General features: G+C 45.2%; 2 protein-coding genes across 10 annotated transcripts in view; both read right to left on the reverse strand.

Annotated features, from left to right (window-relative positions):
• PXK (PX domain containing serine/threonine kinase like) overlaps positions 1 to 12549 on the reverse strand; it is a 134356-nt gene that overhangs the window by 8778 nt on the left and 113029 nt on the right. For 3 of the 7 annotated variants that reach the window (XR_007404136.1, XR_003140629.3, XR_003140633.3), the window contains one exon: positions 10746 to 10909. The exons of 2 other annotated variants lie outside the window; for them this stretch is intronic. The gene's annotated coding sequence lies outside the window, so the exon portion shown is untranslated. Of the gene's footprint in view, positions 1 to 10745; positions 10925 to 12549 lie in introns of all 7 variants that reach the window. 2 more of the 7 variants (XR_003140630.3, XR_003140631.3) reach the window with 1 other exon arrangement.
• KCTD6 (potassium channel tetramerization domain containing 6) overlaps positions 1 to 12549 on the reverse strand; it is a 40802-nt gene that overhangs the window by 2870 nt on the left and 25383 nt on the right. The window contains exon 1 of one of the 3 annotated variants that reach the window (XM_025456373.3): positions 6858 to 6922. The exons of 1 other annotated variant lie outside the window; for it this stretch is intronic. Coding sequence is in view for 1 of the 2 variants with exons in the window: in XM_025456370.3 (XP_025312155.1) it covers positions 4461 to 4576 (116 nt within the window). In the remaining variant the exon portion in view is untranslated. Of the gene's footprint in view, positions 1 to 4460; positions 6522 to 6857; positions 6923 to 12549 lie in introns of those variants that run through there. One more of the 3 variants, XM_025456370.3, reaches the window with a different exon arrangement.

A 12549-nucleotide genomic window follows, 5' to 3' on the forward strand; every position in this document is an offset into this window, starting at 1 on the left:
GCAAAGACCTGGAGAGGATAGCGTTCCTCTTAAGACTGTCTACGCATGCCTGAGAGATTGACGATCTTTAGAGAAAAAAATTATCCCATGCTTAGGGAAGGAGAAGGAGCCCAGTAAGTACACCAGTCATTCAATTTCTACCTATCCTTTCTCCCTCTGCCTGTGTCTCTGCCTCTCTCTCTCTCATGAACAAATAAATAAATCTGTAAAAAAAAAAAAAAAAAAATTCTACCTACCCTCTCTGGGAATTCAATTTTTAGAATTTCTACAGGAGAACATTACGGTTAACTGTACAAGCTTATCCTGGTGCAAACCTACAATGATCCTTATCAAAAAGGTGATTTAAGGAAACGGAGAAAGAGAACTCTTTTTCATCCATTTCAGCTACACAACCAAACATCTCAGTAAAAGCATTAAAAGTCATAAACCTCCCAAGACACCAGTACACTTTCCAAGAGAAATACATCAGAATGGTATTTCTTTTATAACATTAAAAAACACTAATTATGCTTTTAATAACGATAGATTTCATTTTGTACAATAATCAAAACAAATAGAAAACAATTTAAATGCCAAATCATTAGAGCACAATTTGGGACAAAAAGAACCTTTGAAATCTGGTTGCCAGTCATTCAGCCGGCATTTATGGAGAGCCAGCCTGAAGACATTGATAAACACCCAGATACTAATGATGCCAGTTTGAATTTATTTTTATCTACAATTCAAAAGCACTTAAACACTTTCCCAGCTACAGAATTGCTTTAGTCAGTCCCCTCTCACACACTTCATTCTCCAAATCAACCAGCAAAGCAAACTGCAGAGCAAATTTCAAAAGCTCTGGCAAGAGACAGTAAGAAACGTGAACTTATCGGTATTTATCCAGGAAAAGCACTGGCTTTTTATATGGTCTTTGAACAAATTCACTTTTCCCACTTTTAGAGAAATCTGGCACACTATTCCCAGAACAGGCCCTGGCTACAGAAGATCACAAAGGCTCTTTCTCAAAAAGGTCACTCAGGCATGTAGAGAACATTTGCATAGCACAGCATGGGCTGAAATCAGAGCCTGAAGCATCTATTTTTCCACCTTGCACATTCTTCAAAGAAAACAAGCTAAAATGTGGACCAGACAACGTGCCGTCAGGTTTAATTCTCCATACTCAGCAGCTGGATATAGATAGACCTCCACATGCTACAGGGTGAGAAATAGAACAAATGTCAAATTCAGGGGGGTTGTGACAACCTTTCATTCCTCTGACTTGCTTCATAGTATTTGAAGTAAACAGAATCAAGAAAACAGGCTTTACCAATTTATATTATGAACATCTGATTCAGTTACGATACAACAGAAAGATCAGTAACTGAGCAATTTAAAAGGCCAGTCATCCGAAATAGACTCATCTTTGGTATCTTCCCATCACCCAAAGTATTCATTCCTGACAGCCTCAAAAATAATTCAACCAACATTTATTAAAGGTCAACGGGGTGGGTGGACGATGTGCAATGTAGAGACACAAAAATAAGAAAAAAACAATCTTTGCCTTCATGGAGCTTTCTATCTGTGAAGAAAAACAACATGCAACAACTGTACAGAAAAGTGCTACATAATGGATGGACTAGCAGAGGCCTTCAGGAAGATAAAACAAGAACACTTCCAAGTGGGCGACTTCAGGAAGAGCTCACTCAGGAGAACTCTGAAGGAATATCTGGACAACCTGAGAGAAGGGATTCCAAAATTTAAATAAAAAGATATTCTAAAATGTAAATAAATTTTCTCCCACAACATTCCTGATACAATAATCAGTGCATGAATTACCATCCCCATTTCAGAGATGCAAAATAGAAAAAAAGCAGATTAAATGACTTGCTCAAGTTCCCACAGTTTGGAAAGTAACGGATTAAGAACTTGGATTTTCTGGGATGCCTGGGTGGCTGGCTCAGTGGTTGGGCATCTGCCTTTGGCTCAGGGCGTGATCCTGGGGTCCAGGGATCGGGGATAGGGTCCGCATCAGGCTTCTTGCATGGAGCCTGCTACTCCTTTTGCCTGTGTGTCTGCCTCTCCTTCTCTGTGTCTCTCATGAATAAATAAATAAATCTTTAACCAAAAAAAAAAAAAAAAGATCTTGGATTTTCTGACAACTAGAATAGATCCTTCTATAAATCCCCTCTTTGGGTGGAAATTGAAAGAACAGAATCCAGGAAACAAGAAACTGAAAGGATTAACTATAGACTCCCTAGCAGGTGGATTTTATTTATAAATAAATTTAATAGTAACTAAGTCTAAGTGAGCAGTCACAATGGGCTTGTAAAAATTCCCCTGAGGCAAAAAAGCAAGCACCTACTCACAAGCACCACTGTCTCAAGTAAAGAACTCCAATCCATGAATATCCAAATGGTTAAATGAGAACTGGGAGACCAAAGACAAAGGAAAAAAACAGATATCATCAATGTTACAGGTGTTATGCAAGGTCTGTCCACTATTAATCCTTTTCTCCCCCCTTTTCTACTGCTAAACCAAAATAAGATAACTTCTTAAACAATCATAAAAAGAAAATTAGATGACTTGGAGTCTGTTCCACAGCAAAAGCCCAGGTTCTGCTCCGATTCAAAGATGTAATGAAACCCAAGCTTAATAATTCAAGAAATCGGGATCCCTGGGTGGCGCAGCGGTTTGGCGCCTGCCTTTGGCCCAGGGCGCGATCCTGGAGACCCGGGATCGAATCCCACGTCGGGCTCCCGGTGCATGGAGCCTGCTTCTCCCTCTGCCTATGTCTCTGCCTCTCTCTCTCTCTCTCTCTGTGACTATTATAAATAAATTAAAAAAAAAAAAAAAAAAAAAAAAAAAAAAAAAAAAAAAAAATAATTCAAGAAATCAATTATGGGAATCTATATAAGTTCGTGTTTCTTTAAAAACACCCCAAAACCTCCCTACATTTGTGTATAAGATACAAATACTCAAAATAAAATAAAGTTACTATTAGTCATTTCCAATAACAATGACTAAACTGTCTTAAAAAACCAAACTGTTCACTAAAGAGCCCTAAGGGGAAAAAACAGTATTGATCAGTTTAAATTTTATCCCTACTCCTTACTTCTAAACATCCTCTGTGGGGATGCTTAATGCTTAGATACTGCAAGAAACAAACCAAAAAAAAAGCAGTTAAGATTCCTGGTCATCCAATAGCTGAATAATCAGCCTCTAAACTGATGACTATTAGGAACATCTCAGAGACAATACAGATGAATGAAATAAAACATAATCTGAAAGAATTTCTGGGATAGCGTCAATCTCTTCTACTAAATCATTTTTCAGAGCTGCTAACATTTAGAAAATGATTCATTTGCTTTTCATCTTCTCTCTCTTCTGGCACAGTCTCCAATAGAGGGTTTAATGAGAAGTTAAATGACCACAAGACAGGCAGCAGAAGGAAGATCTTGAAATGGGTATCAAATGGGCCTGTTTTACTTGATGAAGACAAAGAAAAATCTAATATTCCAGAAAATCTGCCAGGAATAGGGATTATGAGGGTAACAATGAAAAACTTATTTCTTTAAAGTGACTATCCTAGGGATCCCTGGGTGGCACAGCAGTTTAGCGCCTGCCTTTGGCCCAGGGCGCGATCCTGGAGACCCGGGATCGAATCCCACGTCGGGCTCCTGGTGCATGGAGCCTGCTTCGCCCTCTGCCTATGTCTCTGCCTCTCTCTCTCTCTGTGTGACTATCATAAATAAATAAATTTTTAAAAATAAATAAATAAATAAAGTGACTATCCTTACTAAAGATCATTTTAAACAACTGTAAATGCAACCAAGCACAATTATAAAGTTCAAAGAAAGGCTTCTGACCCTTGAAAATCAGTCCTACCTGAAAATATCTCACCTACAGAGCAAATAAAATTCTTGTGGAAACAACTGGCTGACCATTCCCAAAGAATATAAAACAGTACTGAAAATTCACCCACACTTAAGCTTCAAAGGTTAATTATGACTAATGTGTAAATTCTGACAGAATAATGTTAGCAGATAAGCGAAGGAAAACACACACTAAAGAATTTATAAAAGCCTTAAAAGAAACTGCTAACAATTTTCTAAACTAGCAAATCTGAAAAATCCACAATCCAACAAGTTAATAACTTACCTAAGAACCTAGACCATTCTCCTCATCACTGCAGAACTGCAAGCAATCAAGCTTTTGGTTATGATGAACTAATTCTACATAAATATTCTGGGTTTATCATTTCTGCTACAGACTAAAACTAAGCATTCTCACAAGCAAAATTCCTACTTCTATATAACAACTTATCCATCAGAATGCACACCTCCAAACTCGGATAAATAATAAAAACCTGTAATTACTGCCTTCCCAAAGTTTCTAGGTAACCCCTGTAAAATGCCTTTCTACGGAAATCTTTGTGTCTGGCATTCAGAAAAGAAGACTCAATAAATTCCATCTATACATACCTCAAAATTCCATTTGTATGGAACTCCTCAGTTCTTGAAACATAGGAGTTTGAAAATGAAATACTTTTTATAGGAATGAGTTCAGCGACATCTAAAGGAATCTTCTGGGTTAACATTTCACATATAGGCTGACACAAGTAGCCAGGCACACAAGGAGAAAGTGATTATGGTGTTAGGGTGTCCTTACCAACACAAAAATAGATTGTTTTTTCCTAAAATTAATTATTTTTTCTCCTTCCTCTCTCCATGTAGTCTAGAGGAAACGAGGTCTAGGTTGAAAAAATGACCTTAATACTAAAGAGTTGTCACAAATAGCCACAAAATCAAAACATACCTCTTATCCTCAGTTTCTACAAAATAAAATAGTATAATACCACCTTCCCAATCATAATGATACCATACAGGCGTAACACAAAAGGAAACAACCAGCCTACAGGGTCCTAGTCCTAAAAGATCAGGACTAGGGTTCTGAAGTCACATGCAAGCCAGTGCAGAGGAAAAGAGAACTGATGACCAGCGAGCCTCTGCATCCCACTTCTACTCCTTTTATTCATCATGAGACCCCCGAGGAAATCCCTCTTTAAGTCCAGCTTCTTTGCAGAAAAAGAAAATAAGCAAGATCATGACTAGGAAACCATGTGCTAACTGGCAAGTATTACACAAACGTGAAGATACTAGTGGTGGTAGCATAAACAAAATTTGGGTTGGTAAATTGAGAAACTTCAGGAGTGTGAGCACGAGTAATTTACAGCCCTGGCATGGAAACAGAAAAAAATATATGGGAGAAAAGGCCTCTTAGTTTGCTTCCAATCTCCCCAGGTCCTCCTTTCTCCAGAGCTCCAGAAGGGAGAATTAATTACAGGTAAAGGGGAGCAACCAGCTTTTATAGAGACCACCAGATATCTGAGCTCTCGATCACAGAAGGGACTTCTCTAAAGCATGACTCAGGATTATCTATAAGGTAAAGCCCCATCCAGATAAATATGCATATTCCATTTTAAAATAGACTCTAAATACCAAAATCCGAGATAATACTGAGGGACCCATAGACGGATTCACCCTAGGATTCCTTTATGTACTAATGCCTTGAGTAAAACATGACTTGTGAAAATGTGAATCACACACATCTCGGGAATGGCATCGATGGCAGTCCTCACCAACTCAACGCTTCGTATCTATCGGCATCACGTAAAATGAAATACTGGCATGGACCGGCAGTTCTCGACCAAAGAACAAGTTCTCTCCCAACTACCAACCCTGCAGATAAAACGATTTTTCCTTTTCCTTAGCTACATATTTGTTCATTTGAAAACATCAATCTTGGGATCGGGCCTGTGCTAACTGCTGTGCTACTAGCTCTCTTCCTATTCTGAGATCGCACCTGGGCATCTGTGGCAGGGGGAAATAAATAAATAAACAAACAAACAAATAAATAAATAATAACTAGATAGGTAGATAAATAAGTTAAATAAATAAATAAATAAGCAAGCAAGCCAGACGAGGGGGAAAAAGGGTAGGAGATACCTGGGCCCACCCCAAACATTCTTGGCCAAGCCAGGTCACGGGGCGGGGGGGGGGGGGGGGGGGGTCCGCCTGTCACTCAAACCTCTTCTATCACAAAGTCCTAAAATCGGATTTTTATCAACTTGGTCCAGAACTATACTGGAACAGAAGAAACGTGACAACTTCAGCAGAATATCCAGAGGATCTGTTTTCGTTTCTGCTGTCCCACACCCTCAGGCACAGCCTCCACCGCCGCCAGCCTGGCAGGTGCCTCGGGGCTCCCCATCACCGCGGTCATCTATCACCTCCGACGTCCACCACTGGAAACGCCAAGACACACACCTCCGAGCGTAAGGGACTCAGCTGCACTCACAGGGTCGTCTCGGGGGGCGGGGGGGGCAGAAAATGCCCTAGAGCTGGGTTCAGAAGCCCTGCCATAGCCTTTGAATTAGGGCAATTGGTGGCTAATAGGCGCCACCCCCTAAAACAATCCTTTTCGGGCAAAAGTCGATGTGTCCCGGTCCGGGCCACGCTTCGCTGCTGCCCCACAGCCAAGACCCCCACCCCCCACCGCACCCGGCCCGGGCGGGGCACGAGATGCTCTCCGGGCCCGGGCGGGGGGCGCGCCCCGGCGACGCGAGCCCGGGGCCCCCGAAGCGCCCGGCCCCGCCCCAGCCCGGCCGCCCGGCCCCGGCCTCCGGCCCCCCGGCCGCGGGCTCGTGCCAGCCCCGGAGCGCGCCGCCCCGGCTCCCCGCGGTGCCCTCGGCGCGGCCCGCCACCGCCCGGATCCCGGCCGCTCCGCGCGGGCTTCTCCTGTGGCCGGCCCTCCCGAGCCCCGGGCCCCCGAGCCCCCGAGCCCCCGGGCCCCCGAGTCCCGGGCCCGCCCCCACTCACTGCGCGGCGGCGGCAGCTGCCCGGCCCGGAGACGCGGCGGCCGGAGAGCGGGAGCGCGAGGACGAGCGAGCCTGCGCCCGGCGGCGGCGGCGGCGGCGGCGGCGGCGGCGACGGCGGCGGCGGCGGCAGAGCGGACGACTGAGCCCGCGCCCGGAGTTGCGGCTCCTGCCGCCGGGCGCGGGCGGCGCCTTCCCAGCAGAGCCGCGGCGCCGCAAGCGCGGGCGCCCCCTAACGGCGGCGCGGGCGGGAGGCCGGAGGGCCAAGAAGGCCGGAGGAGCTCAGCCGGGCGCAGCCGGGGCCGAGCGGTCAGGCTGGCTCGGCCGCAATCCCGGAGGCCCCGCCCCCGAGGCGCCGAGGCCCCGCCCCCGAGCCCGCCCCCTGCGCCCCGCCCCCCGCCGCAGTTTGGAATCAGCCCAACCCCCCGCACTTCTCCCTGCGGCCTCCGACGCGGGTCCTCCCCGCTGTTCCTGCTGTTTCCCCAACGCGTATGGGGCCCCGGCCGTGTACAGCGGCCACCAAGACGGAAGGGAGGGGAAGACAGGCAAGACCCAAGCAAACAGGCAGGAGACAAAATAATGACAAGTTGTAATTCTAAGTGCTGACGGTGAGCGAGAGGAGGGGCCTCTGCCTCGCGCGGGGTGGCGGCCAGGACCTGGACGCCCAGCCTGTGGCCAGAGCACCTGGGGGGGTGGGCAAGCCACCCTGTGATATCGCCCATCTAGCCTGCTGGGCAGGGTAGGGAAGGGCAGGCGGGGAGTAGGGCGGAGCTGGCTTCAGCAAAGAAAATGACCGGTGCAAAGGCCCTGAGGCTGGAAGCCTCAGGAAGAAGCTGGCCCTTGGTGAGGCTGGCGCCAGTATTGTCCTCAGTCCACCACTACAGAAGCCAAGGTTGCAGAGGCTAGGAGATTACCTGAAGTCTCAGAGCTAACTGGTGGGCAGGCATAGACTCCTTCCAAATCCCATTCTATTCCCGCTAACCAGATCTCTGTCCCCTTTCAGGTAGGACCAGGTAAATGATGTTGGTTTTGTCCTTTTCCCTTCTCCACCAGGATAACCCGTGGCTCTAGGAACTCACCTGTGTTTCATGTATACATGTGCCTGGGTTGGCTCTGGAGTTAAACTGTTGGGGTTTTTTAAAGATTTTATTTATTTGAAGAGCACGGCAGGCAGAAGGGGAAGCAGGGCCCCAGCAGAAGAAGGAGTCCAGTACTGGGCTCAATCCCAGGACCTGAGGATCAGGACCCAAGCGGAAGGTAGATGCCTAACTGACTGAGCCACCCAGGTACCTGTGGGGTTTAACTTTTATCAGCATGATCATCACAGTCATCTGATAATTTGGTTTTTCTCTGAAAACCCAAATCGATAGATTAAATGAATGGCATATGCTTCATGAACATGATTTAGTGCTATATTATCATACTCAAAAAGACCAGATGAGGATACAGGAAAATATGTATGAAAATAAGCCATGCACAAAGTGGTATATGTGGTATAATCCTAACTTTATATTTAAAAATACAAATATGGGATGCCTGGGTAGCTCAGTGATTGAGCGTCTGCCTTTCACTCAGGGCATGATCCCAGGGTCTGGGATCGAGTCTCACATGGGCTCCTTGCAGAGAGTCTGCTTCTCTGTCTTTGTCTCTCTGTGTGTCTCTCGTGAATAAAAATAAATAAATAAATAAATAAATAAAATACAAATATACATAGACAAAAATTTTGAAGAAAATAGATCAAATCATCGATCATAGTTATCCAGGTACTAGGATGGGAATGTTAGTGGTTTATTTTAATGTGCTTCTGAATTTTCTGTACTTTCTAGAATGCATAGGTAACTGAATTTATAATCAGAAAATATGATGAGTTTATAGTTTTTACACAAGAAAAACAATACCAAAATTACCCAGCACTCAGATTTTCAGGATTTGGTGCCACTGAAAATCCAGAACTGCCTCTTGGTATACCAGTGTCCTTAGAAGAGTTATTTCCCTTTATAGGGTTTCTGTTTCCTCAATTAAAAATAGAGGAATTAATTTTGTCAGTTTTCTCAGAACTATTCCCATGTATCTCTTGTAGTGTTTATTGCTATTATAAATTATATTTTCAAATCCATATTTTCTAATATATTGATGATTACTGAAATGTGGTTGGTTTTTATATAATAATATTATATTCAGCAAACTTGAACTCTTTTTTTAATTCTAATAAGTTCATAGCCTCTCTTGAATTTTCTGTTAAATAATCATAGAGTCTGCAAGTAATTACATTTAGCATCTCCCTGTCCAGCCTTTATTTCCTGTCTCTTGTTTTTTACTGCACTGACTAAAATCTTCAGCATGCTGTTGAACAACAATGACAGTGGGGATTTCTATCTTGTTCTTGACTGTTTCTAATATGTTACCCTTAAAGATAGTGTTTGTCATAGTTTTTTATTTTTATTTTTTTAAGATTTATTTATTTATTTATTTATTTATTTATTTATTTATTTATTTATTTATGGTAGACAGAGAGAGAGAGAGGCAGAGACACAGGAGGAGGGAGAAGCAGGCTCCATGCCGGGAGCCCGACATGGCACTCAATCCAGGGACTCGATCTAGGGACTCCAGGACCACCCCCTGGGCCAAAGGCAGGCGCTAAACCGCTGAGCCAACTAGGGATCCCCGTCATAGATTTTTAATAGATACCTTTTATGAGGGTAAGGAAGCACTATTCTGCTTTATTAGGAATGGGTGCTGTACTTTATCAAATATGATATTTTTCCCCCTTATCCAATGGTGGATTTTGTTTTATTAAACTGTCTACACATTCCTGGAATCAACACACCTTTGGTGATGTGTTATTTTTTCAATATACTGCTAGGTTGCATTGCTAATATTTTATTTAGAGTTTTTGCATTCATATCTATGAATGAAATATGCCTGCTAATTTCCTCCCCTGTTCTCTCCTTGTCTGGTTTTGCTGTCACAGTTACAGGAGCTCAAAAAAATCAAAGATTGAGTATTAGGGCCCCTGGGTGGCTCAGTGGTTGAGCAACTGCCTTTGGCTCAGGTTGTAATCCTGGGGTCCTAGGACTGAGTCCCACATCAGGGTCCCTGCATGGAGCCTGCTTCTCCCTCTGCCTATGTCTCTGCCTCTCTCTCCATGTCTCTTATGAATAAATAAATAAAATCTTTAAAAAAAAAAGATTGTCTATTCACTCTACAGCTTATATAAGACTGAGATTTTCTGTAGTTTGGATTTTCTATAGGGTTCTCCTGTAAACCATCTTGGTTTGGGAGTTGGGGGTGGAAAGTGTTTATACTGACACCCCAACCCACAATATTCAATCTGGCCTCAATCTCTCCACCTAAATAGCTCTTGTGGGGCCACCAGGAATCTGTTGCTGAATCTGAAAGATCCTCCTCAGTTCTCCCTCACTCAGGCCTCCCTGTAGTGATACTGTGACCACATCCTCTAGGAGATAGCCTCTTCCTATGGCTTGTTCCAGTTTCCCTCCTTCCTCTCAGATTCATGGAGATGCTCCTCCTCTTGCTCTACCAGCCCCTTCTGCCCAGGTTTCTGGCCAAGGCCATCCTCTCCTGTCTACCCATTTCTGTGGACTGGCTCAGCCACCTCCACGGAGTCCATTATTATCTCTAAGCCAAAAGATTCCCAGATCAATACCTCCAGCCCCAGCCTCTCTCCTGAACTCCACTTACAGATGCTGCATATTCTATGGCCCCTACTATGTGCCAGGCACTGTGCTGAGTGTTTCTGCCTTCTGGATCAGTTCTCTATTGCCACATAATTAATCAGCCCCAAATGTAGGGGGCTCAAAACATAAACATTTCTTATCTCATAGTTTCTATGGGTCAAGAAGTTAGAAGTAGTTTAGGTAGAAGATCTTACAGTCTAGATGTCAGCTGGGGCTGCAGTCAGCGGAAGGTTTGGCTGGCACTGGAGAATCCACTTCCAAGATCACTCAGGTAGTTTTTAGCAGGAAGCAGTGGCCCCTCTTCACCTGAGCCTCTCCCAACAGCATGGCAGCTGGGTTAGCCCCCAGCGGGAGTGATCTAAGAAAGAAAAGCCTGAAGCCACGATGTCTTTTATAATGTAGCCTTCAAAGTAACATACGTGTAGTCTCTCAGTCTCACAAACCAACCCTTTTACAGTGTGGGAGGGCACCACACAAGGACGTGAGTACCAGGAGGTGGGGATCACTGGGTATCTTGGAGGCTGCTCACCACACCCTCAGGAACTCTGAGGATAGACTTCCCACATCATTCCAGGGTACAGATGAGAAAAGTAAGGCAAGGAGGGGGAAAGTCATTGACCAAGGCCACACAGCCAAGTGGGAGAAGAGAGATTTGAACACAGCTCTGCCAGGCTCCCCTCCTCCAATGGCCGTCACCAGTTTCTTCACCTTCTCCATGTGCAAACCTGAACCCTGTCAATTTGCCACCCCCAAACCTCTCAAGTCCCCAGCTCAGCTCAGCAAGTGGTGCCACCGTCCTCCCATCTGTCCAAACCAGAAGCTTTGAGTCACGCCTGCTCCTCCCGCCCCCTCACTTCCCAGTGCCGGATAACCCAGCCCTGCCAAGTCTTCCTCCTCAACACAGCCTGGATCCATCTCTCCTTCTCTCCATCTCCACCACCATCACGCAGGCCCAAGCCACCAACTTGTCCGCCCTGGACGTCTGCAGGAGCCCCCTCCCTCATCCCCCTCATTCTCTCTGCCCCCACACTACCCATCCGCCCTCTTCTCTTCAGCATGAATCACCTTTAAGAACACAAAGCTGGGTATGCCACCCTGCCTGCTTTCAACTCCTTCAATGGCTCCCATTGCTTTCAGGATCCAGCCCAAATTCCTTCCAGTGTGATCACTTGCTCACTTCTCCAAACTCCTCCTCTGCACCCGCTTCTCCTCAGGGCCCTGGCCCCTCTGGCCACATTTCAGTATTCAGGACCCACTGTGTATTTTATTTTTTTTTTACTTTAGGCCCTCCATTATGCTATTTCCTTAGTCTAGAACATTCATTCCCCAGCCCTCAGCATCCCTGTCTCCTCATCCTTCAGCATATTGTCATCTCCTGAGAGAGGCCTTTAATGACCTCCCAGCCAAGCTGGTGCCTGCCAGCTATAACTTCCACAGTGCCTGTCCTCTTGCCCAACCTCACTGCCTCTCAGTTGAACCATGAGCTCTCTGAGAGCCAAAGCTGTTTCCATCTGGCTCAGAAGAGCACCCTGTGTGAGCACCATGGGCCTAGACCTTAGTACATACTCGACAGATGTGCCAGTGTGGTGCATTCTCTCTACTCCTCCCCCTCTGCAAGGAACAATATTCAGTTCCTTCGGTGAAGTATGGGGACCCCCACCTCCAACTTTACACATGCTGTTCCCTCTAGAGGAATGTTCTTCCCTCCTGTCCCTCTATTTACTCAGCTAACTCCTATATCTTCATCAGGAAACTAGGGTTGACAGATTCAGCAAATGAAAATAACACAATGCCCAGTCAAATCTGGATCTCAGATAAGTAACAATTGTTTTAAGAAAATTATGTCATAAATACTGCATTAAATACAAGGGTCCTGTATTTCATCTGACAACCTGAGCAGAAACTAGCACCACTTCCCTCCTCTTTTGGGAGATTTCCCTGACCTCTACCCTACCCTCTTAGGTCCACTCAGCCCCCAACACCTGGGCTCCCAAACCA

This window comes from Canis lupus, chromosome 20 (genome assembly GCF_003254725.2).
Source record: "Canis lupus dingo isolate Sandy chromosome 20, ASM325472v2, whole genome shotgun sequence".
Taxonomy (NCBI): domain Eukaryota; kingdom Metazoa; phylum Chordata; class Mammalia; order Carnivora; family Canidae; genus Canis; species Canis lupus.